The 27,043-nt window shown below is 42.3% G+C and overlaps 1 protein-coding gene across 2 annotated transcripts in view; it reads left to right on the top strand.

Moving 5' to 3' along the window:
• Positions 1 to 27,043, top strand: part of RASGEF1B (RasGEF domain family member 1B) — a 669,944-nt gene that overhangs the window by 628,352 nt on the left and 14,549 nt on the right. The window contains exons 1-8 of one of the 2 annotated variants that reach the window (XM_052641858.1): positions 3,011 to 3,138; positions 15,766 to 15,948; positions 17,689 to 17,811; positions 18,154 to 18,291; positions 23,941 to 24,153; positions 24,655 to 24,729; positions 26,580 to 26,675; positions 26,787 to 26,889. In XM_052641858.1, the coding sequence (XP_052497818.1) occupies positions 15,772 to 15,948; positions 17,689 to 17,811; positions 18,154 to 18,291; positions 23,941 to 24,153; positions 24,655 to 24,729; positions 26,580 to 26,675; positions 26,787 to 26,889 (925 nt within the window). In that variant the 5' untranslated portion in view covers positions 3,011 to 3,138; positions 15,766 to 15,771. Of the gene's footprint in view, positions 1 to 3,010; positions 3,139 to 15,765; positions 15,949 to 17,688; positions 17,812 to 18,153; positions 18,292 to 23,940; positions 24,154 to 24,654; positions 24,730 to 26,579; positions 26,676 to 26,786; positions 26,890 to 27,043 lie in introns of those variants that run through there. The other variant, XM_052641857.1, reaches the window with a different exon arrangement.

Here is a 27,043-nt window from a genome sequence, read left to right as displayed (position 1 = left end):
TTCTAGACATTGGAAACAGCAGAAAGACCACAACTGCAACAAGAAACCACAAACTTGGCTCTTATGGAACTTATATTATAATGAAGGGAGGGAAGCAAATACTAATAAGTAAAATAGACAGTATGTTAAATGGTAGAAAGTGCTATGGAAGAAACAACAAAACAGAGAAGGATGAGATGCATGGGGGAGGGGATTACAGTTTTAAATAGGGAGATCAGGGGACTTCCCTGGTGGTGCAGTGGCTAAGACTCCACTCTCCCAATGCAAGGGGCCCGGATTTGATCCCTGGTCAGGGAATTAGATCCCACATGGTGCAAATAAGATCCCACATACTGCAGCTAAAGATCCTGCATGCCACAACTAAGACCTGGCATTGTGTGTATGTGTGCTCAGTTGGGTTCACTCTTTGCGACACCATGGTCTGTAGCCCACTAGGCTTCTCTGTCCATGGGATTTTCCAGGCAAGAATACTGGAGTGGGTTGCGATTCCCTTCTCCAGCAGATCTTCCCCACCCAGGGATCAAACCCACGTCTCTAGTATCTCCTGCATTGGCAGGCGGATTCTTTACCACTAGCGCCACCTGGGAAGCATTAAATAAATACTAAAATGAATTTAAAAAATAATAAGGAGGTCAGAAAAGGCTTCTCCAAGGGACACTTTTCCAAGTTTATTTTATGTGTTATATCTTTTCATCTTGTTCCATAAAGAATTTGCTTTTATAAAGCATGACTGCTTTTTTTAGATGAATCAGCTGGGCCTCAAGAATCCTTCCTTGCCTTTTCTAAGGTTTGATCACTGGCTAAGAGACAGAGGATTAGAGTTTGAGCCACCTAACTCTGGAGCAGTCTCCTTATGTGTTACTCTCACGCAGAGAGCTGGCAGGGGCCCTGGGGAATGAGCCAGAATGGGGAGCAGGAATGTGGTTTGGAAAAGCACCGAATCAATAGTATCATAGTATCTATTATATATTTTTGAGAAATTAAAACAAACATCTTTTATTTGGATGGAAGAAAGAAAAACTGCAAAATGTAAAACTGGGCAAATCTTTTGGGCTGGTGGGTATATCCGGAGGCTACTACAAAGGATGTCAAACATTTCCATTAAGAAATCATGATTTACTCCAGCTCTTATTTATTGCTACAGGAGCAGGAACTTCAAGACTGGAAATGACTTGCCCAACCTCTTATGGCTTGTTTGCTACAGAAGCAGGGTGGAAAACTGAGCTCGAAAGACTAGCCAACCAGCACAACCACAACAGGGCTGGGCCACCCAAGCCTGGTGCTTTACTCTGAATAGCTAGCTGGCCATGCCAAGCTGCCTTGGCCTTATGGCTCCTTCTTTAAACTGTAGAGAAGCTCAGATAAGTTAGAGTGCCTTCCTGAGTCATGGGGCGGGGGGGAGGGGGGGTGGAGGGGGGTGGAGGGCGGTGAGGGGTGAGGAGACCCATTTGTAGAAGAGAAGGATGGGGTATAATTAGTGAAAGAGAAGCCCCAGGAGGCACTGATGAAGAAGCTGAAGGGAGGGATGAGCTAAGCATAGGCAAGGTGAACTTCAAGAGCACTGTTTCCATCCCGGGAAGGAGGAATGAGGGAGAGAAGATGGCACAGAGACAAACGAAGTTCCTCTATCTCAGTAATCCTAATTACAGTCCTATAGGCCAGGTATGAATAATGTTGTTTTATACATGGGAAAACGGAAGCTCAGAAAAGCTGCTTTACTTATCCAAGGTCACATAGCAGGCAAGAGAGTCTGTTGATGTGTGTGTGCGTGTATTTATTTTTTAAAACTTTTTATATTGTATTAGAGCATATAGCCAGTTGGGTTTCCCTGGTGGCTCAGACTGTAAAGAATCCGCCTGCAATCAAGACCTGGGTTTGATCCCTGAGTTAGGAAGATGCCCTGGAGAAGGGAATGGCTACCCACTCTAGTACTCTGACCTGGAGAATTTCATGGACAGAGGAGCCTGCAGGCTACAGTCCATGGGGTGGCAAAGAGTAGACAGGACTGAGCTACTTTCACTTCACTTCACTTCATATAGCCAGTTAACAATGTTGTGATAGTTTCAGGTAGACAGCAAAGGGACTCAGCCATACATACATATGTATCCTCCTGATGCTTTAAGATTTTGTTCTTTTCTTGCATCTCTTCCTTCCCCTGTTTTTCATCTTTTCTTCCCTCCAGCCTCTTTTTCTTCCTACAAGGTGAAGTACTGGGGGTTTTACCTCTTTTTCTAAAATAGTTATCAAGTATCCAATGATCAAGTATAAGGTTACCATGACAGCAAGACATTTACTGAGGTCAGGCCACCCCTTTGCCTCCAGAATCTTATTTCACAGCACAGTTCCCTTTCATTGTGGCACCTGTAACCGCCTCAGTTTTACGTTTTGTTCGGGTGACGATTTTCTTAATGTTTGTCCTCCACTAGACTGTAAGCTTCATAATTGCAGGGACCAACCTGGAGTGTGCCCCCAGCGTTTGGCACAACCCTAGCACTCAGGCTTTCCATAAATATTTGCTGAGCGTATGTTCTTGTGGTTTCTCTCCGCTCCCTTCTGAAAGTTACACGGACAGTAACCTGTAGCTCATAATTATGTTAATAGAGACGATATAACAAGTCGGGCCGGTATTTACAGGTAGCACACAAGTAAACGAACACACACAGGCACACACATGACTGCACAAACAGCCCCCGGCAGGTGCACTTGGGAGGAAGCGCGCGCCGACCGAGCTAGCCGAATCAGCGTTGGTAAACACTGCGGCGCCGGGCTCCGCCGGCCTCCGCAGCGTGGGCGGGCACCGAGGCAACCTCGCTGCTGGAGTCCCGGGCCCCTGGGGACGCGTGGGCGGGTCCCGGGCGCCGGGGGCGGTGGCGGAGTGGGCGGGGATCTTCGCCGTGATTGGCCCGTGAGGAAGGGCGCGGGGCGGGGCTGACGGCGGGGGCGGGCCTTCGGAGCCAAGTGGGTGTGCGCCCCGGCCGCGGCCGTAGTTTCAGTATAAACAAGGCACCAGACTGGTTGGACAGAGTTCGCTTTTTTCTCCCCCCATCTTCCCGCGCGCTTTCGCTCCCTGTCCTTTGGTTACGTTGGTGAGCACACGGAAAACAGTCGGGAAGCCGAGGACGCGGGGTCCATCTGCAGGTGAGTTGTTCCCTGATCAGTCGTTCTCCTGGGAGAAACCAGAGCCCGGCTGCGGGAACGCGCGACCCTGCTGCGCGCTGCCCTCTCCCAGGCTCTCGGACTCGCTCCCGCTGTCGGTGCCCCTGGAGGCGTCGGGAGAGCAGGGTGAGCGAGCGCTCTTGGTGCAGAGCGTTCCGCGAAAGCGAGTGGAGTGGGGAGTTCTCTTGCCTGGCCGCCGAGGGCGTCTGGGGCCGCCCTTGGAGCGGTCACGATGCCAACAGGTGCGGGACCCAAGCCGATGGGGTCCAGGAGGGGACAGGCTTGGATTTTTGCCTTGTTTTTCTCAGCCGGATCCCACGGCCAGGCCTTCTGTCTCGAGATCTTGGTACAGGTTTTGAGGATCTATCCGAGACCTAGTCGCTGTTCATCCTCTCTTCATCCTCTTCTCCCTTCCTGGGTTGTTTTTTTCTACTTCTTGGCTAGTTTTCGTGCGTGGGTGGGTTGGGGGGAGGGGTGCTGTTTATTTTTGGTGTCGGAGCCTTAAAATCTTAAGGTTTGACTTAGAAGACACAAGGGAACAGAAGTCATGTGCTCACCACTGACACGGTGATATTCTTTAATTCCTCTGTTTAGCTGGCTACTTGGGACAGAGTGTCCCCTTGCTCTTGCCTGAGCTCAGGTGAGTCGTCTTGGGTCACTTGGCTGGGAGATAGTAATCTGAACTGTGGGTACCTGGGAGCCTCGCGGGCTGCTGGCGGGAGGGAGGCTCCTCTCTCGGGGAACCGTGGAAACTTCAGTGCTGTTCCTGAGAAAAAGCACAACAGGGGGTCTGGAGAGTACGTGGGTGTGTCTCTCTGTCTACGTACCACTGGAGTATTGATTCTCACCCTACCCCAACGTGATCCGCGCAGGTCAGGCGAGAGCAAAGTAGCTAAGTCCTCTGACAGTGCCGAGTGGCGCAAGTGTACCAAGAGGGCGTCTCTAGGGAGCGACCCTCTTTTCTTAGTGGATGGATATGCCCATCTTTGCTAACGAATTCAGTGGGTATAGTGTATATGGATGGATATGCACACAAATTTGTGTACGTGTGTTTGGGTCGAAGGCGCCTCCAAGGAGTCGTTCGTCCGCAGCACCATGTGACAGGGGTCAGGGACTGCTGGTGCGCGTAGATCTATATTTAGACATCGATGATCTGATGGCCTGGGAAGGTCTCGGAACTGGGTGCATAGAGGGGAAGAGTTCAGGGATCAGGCTTTTGCCCTCTTGATTAATGTCTGGTACAGTCAGACTCAGATGGGGTGAATAATTATTCTTTCCTTCTGAAGACAGCGGCTAGAGCTTAGCATGTGATGGCTGTGTCTTAATTTAAAACCTAGACCGTGGTGATAAGCCTAGGCTAAGAAACAAGGAGGTTACAGTTCACCAGAGTATATGCCCGATCAGAGATTTGGGAGGAAAACAACTAGTCAGGTGAGGTTTAGGGCAAATGTAGAAGTGACTTCTAAAAGGATATAAAAATATAAATGCTAGGCTGTTGAGATTTTCATAACAGATTAAAAAGTGTGGCAGCTTGTTGGATCCTATTATTAATGGTTATTTTATTTGGGGGGGAGGGAGGAGGGGGTTGGGCCAGGGAGGACCTGGGGCATTTTTGACAGAAATCAGGGTTCACAGCTGATGCTCTGTTCCACCTTTCAGGCAAAAAGTGGAGAAGATCAGCTACTGATTAGCAAGTTTCTTGTTGGCATCCTTCTACATGTTGGTCAATCCTTTGTTTTCCTAGAGGTGGCAACATTTCTGGCTACTAAGCCTAGTACTTTCCAGTGGTCTAATGGACTAAAGTCTTAGAATTTATTTCACCCTTGGTGCATTTTCAGTCTTGCTCTATTTTATATGCTCCACTAGACAATCTGATGTTTGAGATCCTACTGACTTTTGGAGTAGAAAATCATAAACCATTTGTATTTATTTTTTAAAATTTAATTTATTCTTATCCATATATTGAATATTTAAATATTATTTATCATAATTCATGCTTATTACTAACACTGCATTCTTACAGTCTAAAATTAGCTACTAGCTAATAAGCTACAATAGACAAAAAAAATATCAATTGAATAACACCTCTCTAGGAGAAAAAAGAAATGGTTAAGAAAATTGAAAGGGCAAAGCTAGGTGATGGTCTATGTTGGTAAGGTACCTAATATGGCAGAGGAAAAGATGGGTTCAACTTCATCAATCTCCAGAGGTGGCCTGGAACAATTGGACTTTGGAGGAGAATTCGGATGACCCCAGAGAGAATATCTGCTTGAACAGGAGCTGAGGAAATGTATCCTCCCTTCCTTGGGAGAAGAATCTGGCATCTCTAAAGCAGGGACTTAGAATCTTGATTCTGATGCCACAGATAATAAATGGAAAAGCCAACATTTTGTGTGGTTGTAAGGAGACGAATTATACTATTGAAAATACTGCTTAAGATTGATGAGGTTTTTGTCATTAGTGGTTAAATTCAGATGTTACCTCCCCTTCAGTTGTACTTTGGGGTTCGCAGTTAAATTTATAAAAATTAGATTTGTGCAACCCTCTTATCCTAGAATGACAGATGTAGCCAAGTGCTATAGGCAGATTTCTGCCTTGGAAATAGAGACTAGGGGTCTAATCAGTATGGAGCCCTAACAAGTCACTCCTTCTCTCCCTATGCCTGCAACATCTGTGAAATTGATGAGTTGTCAAACTAGATGATTTATGAGTCTCTTTTAGCTCTGTGTTAGCTGACTTATTTTGCTATACTAACACTTCATTCATTTGTACCATTTATTGGCTGTGGAAGAATGAAGGCTGAAGTAATGATCTGTGGTTAGATGTTCAGCTACTTTCTGGGTACACAGAAATATGAAGACAGGAGAGTGAAATTTCTTATTGATGAAAATTATGTAGAGATTTACTATTCGCCTGAACTGCCTTTTATTTTTCTCCTACAAGTGTTTTTAAAAATGCTAGTTTTCAAGAAGGCTGAATGAGGAAAATTTTTTGACCTTTTAATTTAGTGTTACTATTAAAACCGATCATCTTAAAATCAATCTTTTGACCAGTCTGTATATTACTTTATATGGTCTGTATATCAGTTTGTTTCAAGGTATGTCTATGTCTAGAAGTCATTCAGTTGATTCATATTTTATTAGGAAACTCTGGTATGAAAATTACTGTAACACAGAGAAAGCACAAGTTAGTCTTGTAAGAAAGGAAAGCACTTTATAGACCACTAATATCCTTCTATTTATCTAAAAGGGAAGAATGGAGGAGGGGTGGCAGATAAGGGTAATTTTTCAAGAACTTGCAGTCAAAAAAATAGTATTATCCTAGTAACCATGTTGATAGAAAATTATACTTGTTTACTAAATGTCCTAAGTATCAGGTTATTTTCCTACTGAGGTAAGTTGGGTGTAGAAACATAAACCCTTTTAGTTAAGGTTGCTTCCCCATTTGATATTCTGTAATTTGACTTGAAATCTATCATGTGTAAATGATGATTCCACTACTTATCTCTGTGCTGTACAGTATGGTAGCCAGTGCTGTTCAGTAACTAGCCACATGGGGATATATGAACTTAAGTTTAACTAAATTAAACAAAACAAAAAAATTGCACGAGTCATGTTTTAGGTGCTCAATAGCTATGTGTGTAAGTGGCTGATGTATTGGCCAGAAAAAGAAAGTTTCAAATATCTCAGCAAGCTCTTTTTGACAGCCCTTAATTAGATGATGATGATTTTGATTATCCAGAAGATCATTTTTATTCCTCTGGGAAAATGACAATTAATTCTCATCATAAACAGCACCCAAGACGTAAGGAAATAAGACCGACTGGCTTTGTATGTTTGCAACTGTATATCATGAGCAATGCCACCTTCCAAAGTTCAGTAATTTGCCACAATCACACACGCCAATTTCTCAAAAAATTTCCTCCAGAACTCCAATTGTCCTTTTACTTTTCTAAACCAGCACCTAGTTTCTGCTAGAATGCTGCAGTCCTTTCAACGACAAGGAACGTGGAGCCATCTACTGTTAAGGCCAGGAACTGCATGGAAGTTGTAGAAAAACAGTGCAGGAAGAATATGCATGGGGATCATTTCCTACAAAAAAAAAAAAAAATAGTAAAGATTTATCTCCAAGAAAGGTTTTAAATGATCCTCCAGGCCTATTTATAGTTTTCATGTACTGAATTGTTATTTTGTGTCTTGATAAACTGCTGACAAGATATTCCCAAGTCAAAAGATGACAAACTTTAGCTTTGTTTTTCTTCCAGGGAAACCAAAGATAGTAATTATTTGAGTCAGAATTCTTTTCCTTCGTTAATTAGGAATTAGTTTTGTTTTTTTTTTAAGGTAGCATCTAGGGGAAATGAAGCAAAATGCAAATTCATTTTTTATATGGAAACCTGTAACAAATCAGGAAGTACCCCTATTTCGTGCTTATAGAGAGAAATAGGACCTTCTTTCCTCAGAAATACTGATTATTTCCCCTTGACTGTGAGATCCCCTAAGCATCTGGGGCTCAGTTCCAAAGAATGTACTTATCTGGGAGTTACTTACTTTTTGTTCTCATGCCAAAGAGGTGAGTCCATTCTTGCTTGTCTGCTCTGCGTTGTTTGTAATCTCAACACAATACCTCTTTTTTCAAGGAGGTTAACAAAGGTGTAGCTTTTCTAGCATCCAGAGATGCTGCTAGGGAGAAATGAGAAGATCATCTTTGAGACGTTTTCAAGCTCAAAATAAGCATGTTTTAGATAGTGTTGGAAACTTGATTTTACTTTCTTCCAACTCAGATCCATAATTAGAGAAACACTCTCTGAGCCTACTCTTGACTGTTGTCTTCTGAGATTCCGCAGTGCCTGAAGGAGGATAAAAGTACTTGAGATCCCAGCTGGAGTCAAGCTGAAATATGTGAACTCTTTTTTCATTCCCATCTCTGGAACCTCAAGTGAGAAAGGGAAGTGGTGGCCTCTCACCAAAGGGCAAAGTTCCTCTGGAATCTAGATGGGAATTTGGGAACCAGTCATTCCCGGATCTTAAATTAAGCCTCTCCTTACTAAGCAAATATGGTTTCGAAGTTCAACTGTGATAGAGTGGCTATCCTCTGCCTCACTGGGACACATGCCCAGCATTTTTTAACAGAAGCAAAAAGATAGTAATCAATATAAAGGCATTGGGTTTATTAAATATCTCACCAAGGTGCTCTATGATGAAATAGGGAGAAATACACCCCTTTTTTTTCTTGAACTCCTACCTTTGCAATCTCATTCTCCTGGGTGTAAATGAAATGCTGACTTGACATCTTGGTAGAGATTTACAAGACACCTAAAGCAGATGTTGAAGGATGGCTTTTGATTTAGTTCCCACACCCATCTTTTCCTGGCCCTCTTTTCCAATTTGCATTGTCACCTGAAACCACCTTAGCCTCATGCACCTGCCTACCCATAAATAACCTTGTGCAAAAGCAGTCGCTGATTCAAGCACAGTCTGCTTTTCATCTGGTGCCTTAGTTGGTTTGAAACCATTAGGCATGCCTTTCAAATCCATTCATCCCTTAAATCACCCAGAGCCTGCTTCCTTGCTGCTGGATCAATGTCACGCTGAACTCTGGCAGGGTCCTTGAAAGAACATGATATATCTTTGTGACTGAATTAGCTGCTCCTGTGAGATATCTTGTCTGTCAACCAACTTTCCAGGTTCCCAAATTCATTTTAAGAAAGAGCATTCATCTTGTATACCTGGGTTGGGTATCGCTTACTTCCCCTTGGGAAGTTTCCCAGAAGAACCTGTAATCTGTATGCTAATTCTGGCAACTCAAAGCTTTCTTTTATCCTGGGTCATTGTTTTAAAAACCAAATTCATTTCCCATTGTCTCATTGCCTTCTCTCCATTCCAAAGTCCTCAATTTGTGGAGGGTGTGGGAGGCGGGGAGGCCTATTTAGTTATCTCAGCCCCGCCCCCAAAAGAAGTGTCTTTTTCATTCTCTTTAACTCCATTGGATCAGTACTACCAGGAAAAAAAAAATTATTGCTTTCTAAGGAGCCAGTTTTGAATGTGTTACACCAAGGTTCTCTTCAGAACCACCATATTCTCCTTCTTTGAGGAAGTGGGTAATAAATACGATCCAAGTTCTGTACAGGCCAGCACACATACTTCCTAATCTGAGATCTGAACTCTCTAAAAGTATATACACATTTGTTGGTTGATTTCTTGCAGAGAAGTTTGTGATCGCCCTAAAAAGCTAGAGCCACTGGCCAAATAGAATATATTCTGAGTTTCCAGCAACTGGGTTACAAATGAAACTTTGCAAGGTGAGAACTGTTTGTGAGGTTAACCTGTCTCTTAAGCCTTATCTTCCTGGTAGTAATTTGAATAGAGTCAACAGCTTTTTCAAGCATCTCACGTAAATCTCACTTTTTCCAAAGGAGTTAACTGCTTTGAAGTTTGACTTAACCAGCAAATTAAGGACAGTGCTTAATCGCCTGGGGGAGGAAATGGCAATCCGGTCCAGTATTCTTGTGTGGAGAATCCCATGGACAGAGGAGCCTGCGGGCAGCAGTCCATGGGATCTCAAAGAGTTGGACAAGACTGAGCACAGCACAGCACTTAATGCTGTCACTTATTTCAGTTTTGGAAAAAAGTGAATTTCTCCTAAACCAGAATTTTTGCTAGCTGGTCCCCACAGCAGGTACATTGGGTTGGGCAAAATTTGTACTAAAGGATGGGGAACTTGGTGGAGGATGTGCTAAAGGAGGATGGAGAAGTTAGTGTTGAGATTATGTTGGAAAGGATAGAGAAGGTAAGTAAATTGAGAGTTTACAGAATCCCACAAACAGAACATAGTAATTGTGAGAACTGTAAAGAGAAGGTTTGCTGCAGATAAGAAGCCAGAGCTTCACTGAGATTAAAGAAAATAAATGGAAGCTGTGGGTAGGAACTACCTTAAACTCAGTCTTTCATCCACTGGGGTAATGTTAGCAAAGGATTCCTGGAATTAATAGCTCCCGGGGCTAAATGCTTCTTTGGATTCTCATGTCCAGTACTTGGACATTCTGTGAATTTGTTTTCTTAAACAAAAACCAAGCCAATATTTAATCTTCTGAGCCTCCCTATTTAAATTCTAGAAATGTAACAGGTTGAACTAAAGTCTTGGACATCAAGTTTGAGCAATGCTAAATAAACAGTTCCTGATGTGGATAATAAGAGGAAAGATACTTGAGAGAAAAAAATTCCACTATGTTTATCTTTGGAAGTATTTAAAAATCCACTTCACAAACAGTACTTTCTGTGCCATTCTGCTGACCTTTCCTCTTGTTTAACAAATACATCTATTACACAAGGCAGTTGATCTTTCCAGAAAACAGACCGGCCACTTGCTAGAGATTGTCCAGAAATTAGTTATGCCTACTGTGATCTATGAGCTTTCTTTGTGTCATTTTATCTCATCAGATTTTTTTCTGGAAATCTATAAAGTACACACAAGCAAATATCACTGTATTTCATTGAATCTAAGATGTCATCCATTATAAGATGCTCTTTTGTATATTGCTAAAAAAAAAAGACTGATGGTTAAATGTATTTTCTTGTCACTCAACTATCTAATGAATCCCAATTTCAAAGAAACTAAAATATAAAGAAGTGTATATTAGAATCTCTGAAATCTTTGACTAGAGGGGATTATTCTTTGATGGCAAAGGTCAGTATCTTAAATACTTCTGTTGACAGTGTTGCTTTTTAATAAGAGTAATTAATGGCCTATGATACATCTTTGGAGCAAGGGTTTATGTAGAACTTGTAAAGCATATAAATTACTCTAATAGACTACAATTTGGGACAGACTGACAGGCTTTTCATTTTATGGGTAAACATTAGAAGTTCAAAGAAGACCATTTGCAGTATAGCATGATGTAGAGTTGTAAATTTTGAACCTGGTATGTGAAGACCTGGGTTTGAAACACAGTATGCAAGTTGAATTATCAAGATGGTTTGTGGTCAAATCAGTCAGCTGATCAACAACAGAATTTTGGGCTAATTAGAAGGCAGAAAGCAACCAGTGACATGGTCTTTTCTTAAATTAGATTTTTAGTAAACTATAACCCCAATTAACTTATCTCAGTTTACCATCCTTTGCTATTTGCAGTATTTTTTTTGGTACCTGGTCAGAGAGTTTTAGGAGAAGGCAATGGCACCCCACTCCAGCGACTTCACTTTCACTATTCACTTTCATGCATTGGGGAAGGAAATGGCAACCCACTCCAGTGTTCTTGCCTGGAGAATCCCAGGGACGGGGGAGCCTGGTGGGCTGCTGTCTATGGGGTCGCACAGAGTCGGACACGACTGAAGCGACTTAGCAGCAGCAGCAGCAGAGAGTTTTTTGGTGTGTTGATATTTTGTACACAGTTCCCAGGAACAATACAAATGCCCTTTGTCATTGCTCTAAAAAATGCTCTAACTTTGCCATAAAGGAAATTGGTAGTTTGTTATTATTTAGAATTTTGGAAGGAGAGAGCAAAAGTGGAAATAATTTTCCGGGTGAAGAATACACCTCAGTTCAGTTCAGTTCAGTCGTTCAGTTGTGTCTGACTCTTTGCGACCCCATGAATTGCAGCACGCCAGGCCTCCCTGTCCATCACCAACTCCCGGAGTTCACTTAGACTCACGTCCATCAAGTCCGTGATAACCATCCAGCCATCTCATCCTCGGTCGTCCCCTTCTCCTCCTGCCCCCAATCCCTCCCAGCATCAGAGTCTTTTCCAATGAGTCAGCTCTTTGCATGAGGTGGCCAAAGTACTGGAGCTTCAGCTTTAGCATCATTCCTTCCAAAGAAATCCCAGGGTTGATCTCCTTCAGAATGGACTGGTTGGATCTCCTTGCAGTCCAAGGGACTCTCAAGAGAATATACCTAGGGGTGAGTAAGTGACTCTCCAAAGTTTTCAAGGCTCTTAAGCCCCAGAAGAGGGCTTCATACAGTCTGCGTCTTTGTCCATATCTGGATCCTTGTCCACTTAATGGGAGTACATAATTAAGAAGTACTTTTGGTGCTGATTGTTTGAAAGGGAATTCTAAGTAATTTGTGACCATATTGTGGGTTAGTGATTCCTGTCGACCAACCAAAGGCTGCAGGGGTGTGTGTGTGCAACATGCAAGGAAGTTGCATTGGGCTCACTTGATGCTGTAGCCATGTGACTGTGTGGTCCTAATCTGGTCACTTCACCTCACTGCACAGGTCTCAGTTTGTGCATTGGAGGACAGAGGAGAGTGAACCTGACTGTCATGGCACTTGGACCTCGGCTGCTTGCATAACTGTTTTCTCGTCATTGCTGATCCCTTAGCACCTAGCTACAGCCTTAGATACTAATCCCTTAGCATATGTTCCCCACCCAGTTACAGCCTTTGAATCCTTACTCTTCACAGGGCCTCTGGGCAACCACTTCAGATTGATTGCAGCTAGAAAGTGAAATGAAACCTATTTCCATCTTCGACGAGTTGATTTCCTATGGTCCTTTTGAACTTTTGGCACTTTCTGATTGTCTGAAATTCCCAACTCTTGGCCTACTGTCTCCCCAAAGCACTTTACTATGATGGTTTCAGTAGCAATGAGTGAGTGGAAAAATCAAGGAAAATTCATGATTCTTGGCAGAAGGGGGAAAAGAAAACCTTCAAGGGGATGATGGAATGAGTTCCACTTGTCAACCTTGGATGCCAAGGATACTGTGTGGTTTTAACCATCTAAAGCTTTTTTAAGCCAGAGGCAGGTGACCACATCCAAATGGAAGGTTCCTTCCAGGCTGTAACTTTTAGATGCTTCTCATCTCAGTCTCTGGTGTCCCAGTTTAAGGACATGCTGACTTTCTCAGGCCAAGGGCAGATGGTCTCTTGTTTTCTTTCCCACCAGGGACAACCCATTTGCAAAGATGCTATTGCATGTGAAACAGACTCACAGAAAACGGGCAGTTTGAAGAGGACAGAAGCATACTTTGTCCATTGTCTTATGAAATGTTGGCCTTGAGTTGTTTATTTAACTGTGATTCCTGTGTATACGATCTTACCAACTACGTGGAAAGCATTTGTGTTAACCTCTGCATCTCATTGTTCCTGGTCCCTTGGCCATTATGACCATGTCCCGCCCAAGCGCGAGGGGTGGCAGCGATGACTCTGGTGGTTACCGGTCTCCCCAGACGGTGATTCTCAGTGCTCACTTTCTTCCCATTTGTGACTGTATTTTTGCAGTATAGTTGATTTACAATGTTGTGTCTGTTTCAGGTGCACAGTAAAAGGATTCAGTTATATATACTGTTGCTGTTCAGTCGCTAAATCATGTCTGACTATTTGCGACCCCAGGGACTGCAGCACACCCGCCTTCCCTGTCCTTCACTGTCTCCCGGAGCTTGTTCAAACTCACATTCATTGAGTTGGTGATGCCATCCAACCATCTCGTCCTCTGTCGCCCGCTTCTCCTTTTGCCCTCAATCTTTCCCAGCATCAGGGTGTTTTCCAGTGAGTTGGCTCTTCACATCAGGTGGCTCAAGTGTTGAGCTTCAGCAGCAGTCCTTCCAAGAATACTAAGGGTTGATTTCCTTTAGGATTGACTGGTTTGATCTCCTTGCTGTCCAGGGGACTCTCAAGAGTCTTCTCCAGCACCCCAATTTGAAAGCATCAGTTCTCCAGTGCTCAGCCTTCTTTATGGTCTAGGTCTCACATCCCCAAGTGACTACTGGAAAAAGATATTATTTTTTCAGATTCTTTTCCTTTAAAGATTATTACAAGAGATTAAATATATTTCCCTGAGCTATACAGTAGGTCCTTGTTGTTTATCTGTTTTATGTATAGTAATACATATCAGTTAATCCCAAATTCCTAATTTATCCCCACCACCACCTCCCACCACTACTTTCCCCTTTGGTAAACACAGACGTTTGTTTTCTATGTCTGTGAGTCTGTTTTTGTTTTGTAAATAAATTCACTTATATCACTTTACGACTCTGCATATAAGCAGTATCATGTGAGGTTTATCTTTCTTTCTCTGTGCTATTTCATCGTGGATGATTTTATGTTCTCCCTCAGTATTGGATTATGGATGGGATAGACCACAAAATAATGAAGTTATTATTTTTCTCCTTTTTCACTTTCCTGATGCTTCTTTCTCTAAATGCCATTTCACCTGCCAGGGCGGCTTTACAGTGGGTGGTGTTTATTCCCAACACCCCACCCCTGGCAGCTTCCTGCCCAGGCACGTGCAGGTACTGTGATGCTCTGGCCCCTGTGGGAGGCTGGCAAGGGGGGACCTGGGACAGACCTGCTTGGAGAGGGATGTACAGCCACAGACAGACCCCACTCCCAGCCCCCATTCACATGCAAATATCTTAAGCCTCTTGAAAAGAGGGATTAGTCCAGGTTGTGTCCTCTCCTGCAGCCTCCAAACACCCTGGGCCTGTCAGTCCAAGCTCTGGAGTTTGCCATTCCCTCATTGTTTGCCTCTGAAACCCTCCCATCTCCGCAACTCCTGAATGCCTCCATTGTCCAGACAGGCTGCCGGAAACGGGAGTCTGTTCTGGGGCCAGGAGCTCCATTCCTCGGAATCCAAGTAATAACTTAATAGCCTCTGGCCTCCACCAAACACCCTCTTATGCGGGCTTTGTGAGCAGGAAAGCACACACGGAGAGGACGTCACAGCGCTCCTCGTTCCTCAGTCAGGTGCTTTCTCAGCCTGTGTTTACCGAGCACTGAGGCTTTATAGAGCCCTTCACCCCGAAAGAATTTAACACAAAGGGGCAAAAATGAATAGCATCAGACTTTCAGTGAAAGCTGGGGAGTTGGCATTAAGTCTCCTGATATTTATATGCATCTATAAACTTATACAGTGCTTCCCTGGTGGCTCAGTGGGAAAGAATCCGCCTGCAGTGCAGGAGACTCTGGTTCGATCCCTGAGTTGGGAAGATCCACTGGCGAAAGGAATGGCGACCCACTCCAATATTCTTGCTTGAGAAATCCCATGGACAGAGGAGCCTGGCGGGCTACAGTCCATGGGGTTGCAAACAATCAGCCATGACTTAGCAACTAAACAAGAACATAAACACACACACACACACATATGTACACGCAGAGACACTTTAATTCTAGGCTTCGCTTAGGCTTCAGTTTTTCAGCTTCTGTTTTGGTTATCTCCTAACATGCCCAAAGCTAGTCCAATATTTCTTAAGCATGACGTAATTCTTCCCCACCAACTTTGAAGGAGCATGTTTCCACCTTAGGATGATACTTGACTGGGAGGATAAAGCAGTTTAAAGCTCAACCCCTCTCCCTGCCTTCCTAACCAAATGTGAAGGAGTAAGATCTAAACACAGCAGCTAGAGACTTGGCTTCAGGTATAGATTGGCACCTTTGATCCAGGTATTTCATGCTACTTTATTGGACACAATTGGTACTCAAAAATATGCGTTCGTGTGCTGTTGAAAAGCAGTGTACTTCTTGATGAGTTCTGAGATTGTTTCAGAGTCTAACCTGGGTTAAAAAGTGCCTGTTTCTTCATGACTGTGAAAACCTCATGCCTATTAAAGTTTGCTTTTCTTTGGGGCTGCCTATTACTGACACCATGTTTCTTCCTTTCTTATTTGTTTAGGAAAGCATGCCTCAGACTCCTCCCTTTTCTGCCATGTTTGACAGCAGTGGTTACAACCGAAACCTCTATCAGTCTGCAGAGGACAGCTGTGGGGGTTTGTATTACCATGACAACAACCTCCTCTCCGGGTCTCTGGAAGCGCTCATCCAGCACTTGGTACCCAATGTGGATTATTATCCGGATGTAAGTATTCACATGTTTCTGAAACACATCCTTGGTATCCAGCAGAAATTACAACAGACTAAACAGGGACCCTGGGTGCTCCAGAATTACATCTGGATTCCTAAGAATTTTTCTAACAAGAAGTTGCACGTTGGTTATTGAGTACTTTGAGACCCGACTGAGCCTGGATACGACAGTTCTGCATATCAGTTTTCTTTTCGGGGCTGCCACCACAGTGTAGATAGTCAGAGACCATCTAAAAAATGGTAACGTTTGACTCATGCTTGTACCATGATCCTTACATAGAAATGCCAGAGAACCTTGGATGCTCCTCGAATGTTCAATGCCTTTCTGGTTTCCAAGGCCATCACTATGTTGAGAAAGGTGAAGTGACACAGGGAAGCTTCATGGAAAAGAGAACACGAGTTACATTCAAGGTGCAATTCTTTGTAGAAGTGACACAGGGAAGCTTCATAGAAAAGAGAACATGAGTTACATTCAAGATGCAATTCTTTGTAGAATGGACATCCGATAATATGCTTGCTTATGTTTTCCTTAGATCCCTGACATTTGTATAGGTAATCCTTTCTAATTCAGGAAATCCGTGTATATTTTCTCAGTCTTTAGAGCAATTCCAAGAGACTCAGAGAGGAAAAAAAATTGAAATTTGGGATTCAGTTGGCGCATGGTCTCACACCCAACATCAGCAATCAAACCCGGGTTTTCTATTTCTAGAGCAAGTGATGTTTCTTCCCACTTCCTTTGTGCTGTGTCTGACCCCGTTCCTCAACAGCTGCTTGTTGATAAAGATTTCATGAAAATATCCAGACACTGGATTCAAATGCTTTTAAATATAATAATGACCTTGGTGTACAAACGATAGTCTGTGCTTGCCACTGGAGTTCACCATAGTGTTTGTTACTGAGTTATCTCTCTCTGTGTGTGATTTGTTACATAGCATTTTCAAATATGTTGCCACACAGGGAAAACTTGTAATCAAAAGTAAAAGGCATCCCTTGTTCAGCCCTGTAAGTGTTTATGAGCTATAAAAGGGTGCCTCAGGGGGAGAAAAAAACCCATGGAATTTTTCTTTTTATTGGGAGTCTGAAGCTATTATAACACATAAGCATTACTTCATTACTGGCTTCTTGGGAGACAGTGTGCTTAAAGAAAAGTATATAGTGTGATATTATGTTTTATCAAATTGCTTAGCCATTGAGCAAGTAAACAGATGACTTGAACGCCTGTCTTTGAATGTTCTGACAAGCACACAAATGCTCCAGTGTGTAATACTGGACCCACTGGAGAATTCTTGAACTGATGTGGGTAGGGTGGTTTTTTGTTTTTTAATTTCCATTGAGTTACCATAATATTTGGACACAGAACAAGATTCTGTACGGGTGGTGTATATAAGTTAGATTGATCTCCATGGGCTGAATTTCATTCTTCTTTACTGGGCTGAGTTATATGTCCTGGTATGCAGGCTCCCAGAGGATAGATGTAAAAATGTGCTGTGAATAATTTAGTAGCTCAACTTATCCTGTACTTCTGTTATTTTTAATATGGTTTAAGGGAAAAGATATATCAGAAGGTAAAGGAGAAATCCATCTTGTTTTCCTACTAGTAAGCATCACTTTTGAAACTACAGCATTTTCACTTTGATCAGGAGAACTTGATATATGATGTATCATGTTTAGGGGAGAAACTAGTTTCAGATGTAGGATCTAACCATGATAACTTTTTTTTTCTCTCTTGCCACAGAGAACGTACATATTTACCTTCCTGTTGAGTTCTCGGTTATTTATGCATCCGTATGAGCTAATGGCCAAAGTTTGCCACTTGTGTGTTGAGCCCCAGAGACTAAGTGATCCCAACAGTGATAAGGTAATGATATATTTTGAACTTAACTTTTTTTCTATTGGGTTTGGTAGCTTTGTGGCTTAAATCTTGTGAAGTGGGTCTCTTGAAGTAACCATGGCTTCTGCCTGGGCTGAGGGGTATCATGGCTATGCAAAGGGAATGGGGAATGGTATAAAGAAGAAATATTAGTGTCATGGGAGACCCCTAGGTCCTTCCTGAAGTTGGTAGCACTTGACATTGATTTGGGAGAGGGGGACTAGAGCTTCTTTAGCCTCAAAGACTTTGCACTAGAAGTTTATCAGTAGCGTTGTTTGTAATTATTTGTTTGATGGATATCACTGAATTCCGTTTGCTTTTCCTCCCTAGAATCAGATAAGAAAAATTGCACCGAAAATCCTTCAGCTCCTGACAGAATGGACAGAAACGTTTCCTTACGACTTTCGTGATGAAAGAATGATGAGAAACTTAAAAGATCTGGCTCACCGAATAGCCAGTGGCGAGGAGGTTGGTAACCTAAATTGAGTACAGTCATTCGGATTTCCAGGCAGGGTCTTAGTTGGGAAGTGGTGCTGACTTGTATATTGGCATCTCCACTGCTTCCTCTGGGTTTCTGCCTTTGGGCAAGTCCTCTCCACAGAGCACTGTTCTGTTTGGTGTGCCAAACAGAGCTGATTAGACGATCCCACTTCAAAGGGGTGTGATCTGAAGTTTTATGTGATTAATTTGGGGGTATGTTCATGTCAGTTCATGCAGAGGATTCATTCTGCAAGTGTGTTTTTATGTTGTTTTATTGATTCCTCCCTTCCTTCCAGATAGGTGTGATCTAGCAAGTTAGACAAAGAATATCACAGTAGGAGATATAAATACTAATACATGTAAAATAACCTACTTATATGTTAACAGATAATAAGGAATATATTACTAAATCGGAAATAGTTTGTATCATGGAAAGGAGAAAACAAATAGTCTAATATGAAGAACCGGTTGACTAGGACAAGATTGTTTTATTTCACTGTAAATCTCTAGGTAAAAAGAAAACACAGTTGGTTATATAATTTTCACTATCAGAGGAGCAAAACCATATAAATTCTTCAAAGAATTAAATAAAAAATTTTAAAAATGTCCTGCAATGACTTGGTGAATATGATCATGGAAACTGTTCTGTGTAGTGTTTACAACAAATACTCCTTGGTAAAAACTGTGGCCATTAGATTATTATAAATTAGCAAAGGTAATTCTTTAGGAGTAGAAAAGACAGAGACAAAAGGATTCAAGTCTTATGCCCGGAAGTTGATTCAAGGCTAGCACCTAGACTAGGTGAAGATGGAAAATAAGTCTGTTAGATAATCTTTCATAAATATCATGTTCCTCAATTGAGCCTTTGATAAGCACTAACTAGCTATGACAAATTCAAGGTTATCCTCTTTGAAGCAAGCCTGGAGGACTGGTATTCTGTGTTGAGGCTTGTTGGGCAAGGAGGCCTTTGTAGTTTCCGTGTTGCTAGCGTGCTCCAGGGAACACATTACTTAGGCCCAGATACAACATTCAAAAAAGATAGATGAAGCATTTGGCAAAGCCAGTGGTGTCTTGTTTCATTTGTCTTAAAATGCATTTTCCCATTATGGATACCCTAACTGGAGAAATCATTCTTTCAGTGATGTGCCGTCAAGATCCTATAACAAGACACCCTATCTGTTCTGTCTGCTTCTAGTGAATACATTTTAATATGTTTTCCCCAAACTTAAAAAAATCAGACAAAATTTTCTAAGATTAACACTTGAAAAATGTGCACGTGCTTCCCACATTATGTTCTCATGAAAGTGGAATTAATCCTTTCACAGTTCCCCTATGACTTTGTCGAGCTATGGGTTGGGAAGATTCCCTGGAGAAGAAAATGGCAACCCACTCCAGTGTTCTTGCCTGGAGAATTCCGTGGACAGAGGAGCATGGTGGGGTAGCAAAGAGTCGGATGCAACTGAGCGCATAAGCACATACGACTTTATAGTGAACACTGGTGCTCAGAACAGCCATAACTTCTACAAGACTGAATGAATAGTTCCCTGGGTCCTTTTGCAAATTCTGACACTTCTAATCATTTTGCTAGTTTGTATGTAAGAGGTTCAAGCAAGATAGGAATTGGTATGTTCATCACTCATAATAAAGGCAAAAGTTAGGCATCACTGTTTTTTAGTAAATCTTTTCTTAGAGGGCTAAGCTGCTATGCTGCTTGGCAGAAGCAGGGCTGTCTCAGTGACCTAAGTTTATGATAAGCTGCTCAAAAGATGAGTGGCATCATAAGGACTTTTTCTTGTGCGAGGCTAAGCCCTGAGTCAGGCAGTGCTTCATTTCAGTTAAGTTGTGTTTAGATACTTAACTTGATGTGGCAGTCAGCTTCCTTTTTCTCTATCGCCTTTTGAAAAGGTAGAAATGATGCCTTGTTTTTTTTCCAAAGGAATACCTTAAAAATCTTTTTCAGATACAGTGCCGAATGGATGGCTTTGCGTCCTTCTTGTCATGGAAGTTCATGAAGGGGATCGCTGCTATCTGTGTTGGCCAGATTGGGTCCGATCTCTTTTTAACAGGATCAAGCCATTCAAGAATTGGATGGAACCAAGCAAGGGAGCCAGACAGCCTTGTGCCTGGGCTTCTTCTCAGCCCTCCTGTGTTCATAATAAATCCTTGATAAACCTTGACGTCTTCAGAGAGTTATAAGTGTGAAAAGAGGAGATGAGAAGATAAGCCAAGTATAACCACGGAGTTGGTTGATTCATCTAGGGCTTGAGTGGAGAGATGTCACCTGCCATGATTCGATTGGGTTTATAGTGAGATGCTATTCCTTCAGCCACTTATATAGCCAGTATTCAGAAATGGGTCCATGATTTGGCAGCTGGTTGATTTGAGTGCTCTGGCAAGTCCTCGAAATTCTCTGCTCCTCTTTCATTCCTATCAATCCTAAGAGGTAAAGTTTTGTGGCTGATGCTCTTTTCCTCGGTTCTGTGCTTACCTGAACCGGCAGGCCACTTAACCTGTCTTGGGCTGAAGTGTCTTTCCTTGAAGAGATCTTCCCCCACCACCCAGCCATGGCACTCCCCGTTGTTGGCTTTCACCACCAATTTCTTCATAGCACTCTGTGATTAGTAGTTACTTTCTTTATGACTTGTTTTCCCCCCTCTGGACTCCATGCTGTGCCCCTTCTGCTCACATAGCACCTTAACTCCTAGCCCAGTACCTGGCATTTAATGGGCACTCAGGAGTGTTTGAATGGATGATTGAATGAATGAGTTAACAAACTAATCAATTACTGGAATAGGAAAAAATATTTCCCTCCACTGGAAAAAGGATCTCCCTTCTTGGGAAGGAGTGTGAGCTTGGATTGGGACTTGCTGCATCTTGCCTGGGACTTTTTTTTTTTTTGGCAGTCAATGGATCCAGGTGTGCTCTCTATGTAATTTAGTTGAGTTCTGAATCTGCTAGAACAGTTCCGCATAATATGACCTAATATGGTTCCTGCCTCAGGATTTGCCCAAAATGAACAGGTTTATTAGGACTTGGCTGCAAGGAACCCGAAATGAAACTGATGATTGAATTACATGACAAATGACTATTGTGGGTAGAATGCAATTTTCTCTTCCTTAAGGGGCTGGTCTTTATTCTATCTTTATTTGCCAGGTAATTACTGACACTGGCATTTGAAGTTATAAAAAAGATTAAGTACATATTTAGCAATCCATGATTCAGGAAGGAAGCAGGCTTAATGACACCAAGCTTTGGTTTCTCAAATGGAATCAAGTCGCAGTAACAAACTTTTCAAAGAGGTCACACACATACGTATCACACATACATATTCCTCTCTGTCTCTCTCTCACACACACACACACCTGCGTGTGCACCTGCACACACACTCGTTCTTTGTTATTTGAATGGCTTTTCCCCTATACCCTGTTGCACGCATGTTCTCCTCATATTTTCCTGCTCTTTGCACGCCAGCTGAATCCTCCACTGTACATTCCTCTGCCTGTTGCCTAAAAAGCACTTTTCAAGTGTAGAATAAGAATCTGTCACCAGATATTTGCTATGTGTCAGAATCACCTGGGGAGCATTTATTATGATATTTGGAACCAAAGACCGCAGAATCCATTTGAAGTTGGTGGATTTTTATGTAACTTAAAAGATTATGAAAGTAGAAGAAGCAACGGAAATAGGGATGAAGGATTTTTATTTTACTCTTCTTTACTTTCATTGAGGTACAGTTGACATATAACCTTGTATTAGTTTTAAGTGTACAACATAATGACTCATGGCTTATGTACATGGCAAAATGATCACCACAGTAAGTCTAGTTAACATCTGTCACCTTTCATAGTTACACAATTTTTATCTTGTGATAACTTTTAAGATCTCTTAGCAACTTTCAAATATGCAATGCAGTATTATTAACTGAAGTCACCATCCTTCCTGGACATTACATCCCCAGGACTTATTTTGTGACTGGAAATTTCTACCTTTGACCCCCTCTTACCCATTTTGCTCACCCGCCAGCGAAGGATTTAAAATAGCCCTCAATTTGGCCTGAAGTGCTTTGAATTCTGAAGAAAGAGGCATTTTCTTTGAGTGACAAGCATATTATCAAATAGATAGCATCTTCTAAACTGATAACTTTAGTGCTGTGTGGAAGATAGCTTCTTTGAGGGCTCAATTTTTTAAACACTTAGGTATTTCATTAGTGACTTTAGGGTGATCTGTGAATGTAGGAGGGAGGAAAAGGTCATCTAATGAACCAGTTTAAAGAACTCAGTGGAATATATACCAGACAAATAGAGAAGAAGAGAAGGAAGGTTATGTGGGCTTTTTTGCCTTGACTGTATGAGAATTGCTCATTACCTCCTATTTGTGATTTTCCTCCATTTAAGTATGAAAACATCTGTTCATTTAAAATTTTATAAGATGCTCTGGTAAACCAAATGACCACTGTCGAAAAAAAAAAGATGGTTCTTAGACTTGTAGGTAAGATGCCATTTAATTTTCAGGTAATTAATCTCAGAAAATGTTATTGTGGTACTTTTTGAAAAGGAGCTGATTAGTTAGTAAAGCATGGATATAAGGTTTTCATCTGGAAATTCACTGGGACTGTCCTCCTTTGGAGCTTTAACCTAAGGACCACACTAGCAATGAATTAGCCTGTAGGCCTTTCTCTGATACCAGCGTCACTATTTACTTAGATGGCTAAGTGTTTGGCAATTTTTGGCTGGAAAAGGAAGAATTAAAAGAACACCCCTAACTTACATCATGATAACTACCCCCTAGGGATTGATTGTGGAGTTATTTTTTGGACTTAATAACTATTTTAAAAGTCGAGAGGCTAACATTTATCTATAATACGTTGTGTTGCTTTTAATACTGATTTATCTTAGTGCTTGGCTGTAGCATGATGTAGTCACAAACCAGGCAGCAGCTGGTAGTAGCATTACGGGGAGAATTGCCATGGGAAGGAATTTGACTGTAAACATCAGCAGTGACTCATGAGTGCAACAGAAACAGACACGAGCCAAAGGGAGGTCAGATACCAAAAAGGAATATCCAATACTTCTTTTGGTGGGAACTCATGTTATATGTGGAAGTCAGGAAGGTGGTTAGGGGCTGAGTAGGAAGTGATGGTGTATTTCTGTCAAATAGTTGTTTGTACTTAGACGAATGAGATTGGGAATGATAGAAGTAGAAAAATCAAGAAGGTGGGCCTAAAGAAAAAGAATTAGGAAAAGAATGCTCTGACTTGAGATCTTTGCATCTTCACCTCGCAGAAGAAAACCAATAGGTTCCTATTTCAGTCCAGAGAACATTAGTTGTATGTGGTTCCTATTATATGGAATTCCCTAAATAGCTCATCTAAAATATCATTGTAGTTGTTTCATGGCCCAACTTGAGTCGCACTCTCAAGAGCAACCCAAGGAAAGAACTAAATCTTGCAGGTCTGAAAAGACACCATATGTATATGTGTCTTTTAAATTGTTAGAGCAAAGCTGACTGCCTCTAACTGCCCTCCACCAAGGTGGCTAGCCAGCATCAAAGTAAAAGCACCAAGTACAGAGTCTCTGAGTTTGTGGCATGGATGCACAGGCAGAGCAAGGAGGTCATCCTTTTTTTGTTTCCTGGCAGACGTATCGGAAGAATGTCCAGCAGATGATCCAGTGTCTGATCCGCAAGCTGGCTGCACTCAGCCAGTACGAGGAAGTGCTGGCCAAAATCAGTTCCACATCGACGGATCGACTCACAGTTCTCAAGACCAAGCCACAGTCCATCCAAAGGGACATCATCACTGTCTGCAGTGACCCTTACACGTTGGCCCAGCAGCTGACTCACATAGAGCTGGTGAGGCCGTTGTCATCCTTGTCTTTATAACCCAGACTTGGTTTGCCATGGTAACCAGATAGCATGTTCATCGGCAGTGATGTCAAGGGAGAGGTGAACATAATCCAAATGGGAGCTAATATATGAAATAGTGGCAGCGTGTTTTGTTTAGATATTTGTGTATGACTATTTCTGATAGTCTGAGAATTCACTTTAAAATAAATACTAAGCAAGAGCGAAGAGGTTATTGACCTTCCTCATGTTCCCCCTCTAATGAATTTTTCCATAGCTCGCTCAGCCTTTTACTTTCTAGTATACATTGACCCAAGCAGAAAACTGTCTCTGCTCAGATATTAAAGATAATGATGGTTTTGGAGGTTAAAGGCTCATTTTACAAGCTGCTTGTTGAAAATGAGGATGATGGCAGAAATTAATAGACAGAATGGAAAGACCATTCCTTCTCCTTTTCTTCAATCCTGTTGAAGTTTGTGTTTCTTCAATACTGTTGGGTTTGTGTTTCAGGAGAGGCTCAATTACATTGGCCCAGAAGAATTTGTTCAGGCCTTTGTGCAGAAGGACCCTTTGGACAATGACAAGGTAATGGGTCTACCCAGAGGTTAGCCCTGAAATTGGAAATGGAATTCTTTAGTCCATGATAGTGGGTATGAGAGACAGAAATTGGAACACTTTTGTTTTAGATTTTAAAGATCAGGAAGTTTTGTTTCTTTTTTTTAATTCATGTGACTCTATTTATCGCAATATTTGTTTTATTGCTGTAGTCTGGAGCCAAACCCACAGTATCTCTGAGGTATGCCTGCACTTTGTGCATGAGGCTTTTTCTTTTTTTTGATCATCCTACACAGCATGTGGGATCTTAGTTCCTCAACCCAGGGATTGAACCCATGCCCCCTGCAGTGGAAGCACAGAGTCTTAATCTTGACTACTAGATCACCAGGAAAGTCCCTCAGAAAGATTTTTTTTTCAGCCATGTCTGATTCATCACACTTTTATTCTTGAGTCTGGTCTCCAAGTGCCATAACAGTATTCTTACCCTATCACCAACTTTTATCCTCTCTTTCTCCTTATTGGGAAATTTAATAAGCAAGTAGATGCAGGCATTTGTGATGATGAAGGTGGGAGATAAAGGATAATGGTTTTAGCAGATTAAGTCAGAAAGAAAATACGGGAGGATGCTCTGCTCATGATTCAACAGTAGCAGGGGCGGTAAAGACAGGATGCATGTCCAGTGTGCCAAGGACAGGTCTTTACTGCTCTGCCTCTTGTTTTAAGGTGCATCCCTCATGGCAGGTTTATTGCCTGAGTACAGCCCATATGGGCAGAAACTGATGGTAGGCAAGGCTGTAAGGTCGGCGTACACACACATAAGAAACTTTTCCTCGTGTTACCTCCAGAAGTATTAGGCAAAGACTGTATCACCCACTAATGAAAGCTCCTCTTTCAGAGTAAGGGCAGCAGCTGTTTTCCGGCCTTAGAATAGTTTTGCTCAGTACAGGAAGTGAAGATCAGGTTTTGCAATAGAGGCTACTGGACTTTTTTGTTTGCCTCATTTGGAAGGAAGGAAAGAGGGGTGTAATTAACCTGTTTAAGCTTGGCCTTGAACCCTGAGATGAGCTTAACTTCTTTTTGCTTTTGAACAATATGTCACTCACTCTCCAAACACCAGGACGGTGTAAACTTCCGCTTTATCTACCTTGGAAAATACTAGTTTCTTGCTACACAGTGTTCCAAAATTGTCTCCTAGTCTTAGGAGAAAATTTTCTAGACTTCTATACTCTCAGCTTCTCCATGCTCTGTGACCAGCAGTAGGTAGTCACACCCGTATTAATTGGTCAAGATTGTTTTAGAATGCAGCCGAGACATCTATATATACTTTGGAATGGTACTTCTGAGAACTGTTCTCACCCAGAGTAATTTAGTCTCCTGGGAGTGAAGGCACTGCCATGAATGCAGCAGAATAGGTTTCTAGATCTTTGGGTTTTCCCAGGACTATACTAAGAGACTGATATTTCTATTGAGAGCCGTGGGCTTCCCAGGTGCCACTAGTGGTAAAGAACCTGCCTGCCAATGCAGGAGACCTAAGACACGCATGTTCGATCCCTGGATCAGGAAGATCCCCTGGAGAAGGGCCTGGAAACCCCCTCCAGTATTCTTGCCTGGGAAATCCCATGGACAGAGGAGCCTGGCGGGCTACAGTCCATGCGGTCACAAAGAGTCAGACACGACTGAAGTGACATAGCACACACTCGCAGGAGAGTCGAGACTATTAGTGGCTTGTTCTCTTTTTCCCCTCCCTGCTGCCCCCCCCCCCATCCTCAAAAGTCTTCCTAATTCATAAACTGAGAATAAAGGCCCATATCTGACAAAAACAAGAGCCTCATACACCGATTTTTCCTCCAACTCATCTGCTCATTTTACTTTCTCGATAGAGTTGCTACAGTGAACGGAAGAAAACACGGAACTTGGAAGCCTACGTGGAATGGTTTAACCGCCTCAGCTACTTGGTTGCTACAGAAATCTGCATGGTGAGAAAATGAATTTTTCTCCCAGCCCTCTATCTTACTTTTTCATACTTCCTTTATATTTGTTGGGCCTGCATGTTGGACAGCTGCTCTCTTTCTTCTTGTTCTGTACAGCCTGTAAAGAAGAAGCATCGAGCAAGGATGATTGAGTATTTCATTGACGTGGCTCGGGAGTGTTTTAACATTGGCAACTTCAATTCCTTGATGGCAATAATCTGTGAGTGTTTTCTGAGAGATACGTGTCCTTTGTTTATATTAGGTTATGTGAAATGGACCCACTAAGAATTAGCAAATAGTACAGTTTTGTTCATGAAACCTGTACTTATTAATCCAGACTTGTTTCAGAATGACCAGAAAGCTTTAAATATACA

The sequence above is a fragment of the Budorcas taxicolor genome, chromosome 6 (assembly GCF_023091745.1).
Source record: "Budorcas taxicolor isolate Tak-1 chromosome 6, Takin1.1, whole genome shotgun sequence".
Classification (NCBI taxonomy): domain Eukaryota; kingdom Metazoa; phylum Chordata; class Mammalia; order Artiodactyla; family Bovidae; genus Budorcas; species Budorcas taxicolor.
Note: the sequence above shows the minus strand (reverse complement) of the source record. Positions and strands in the feature narration are given on the sequence as shown.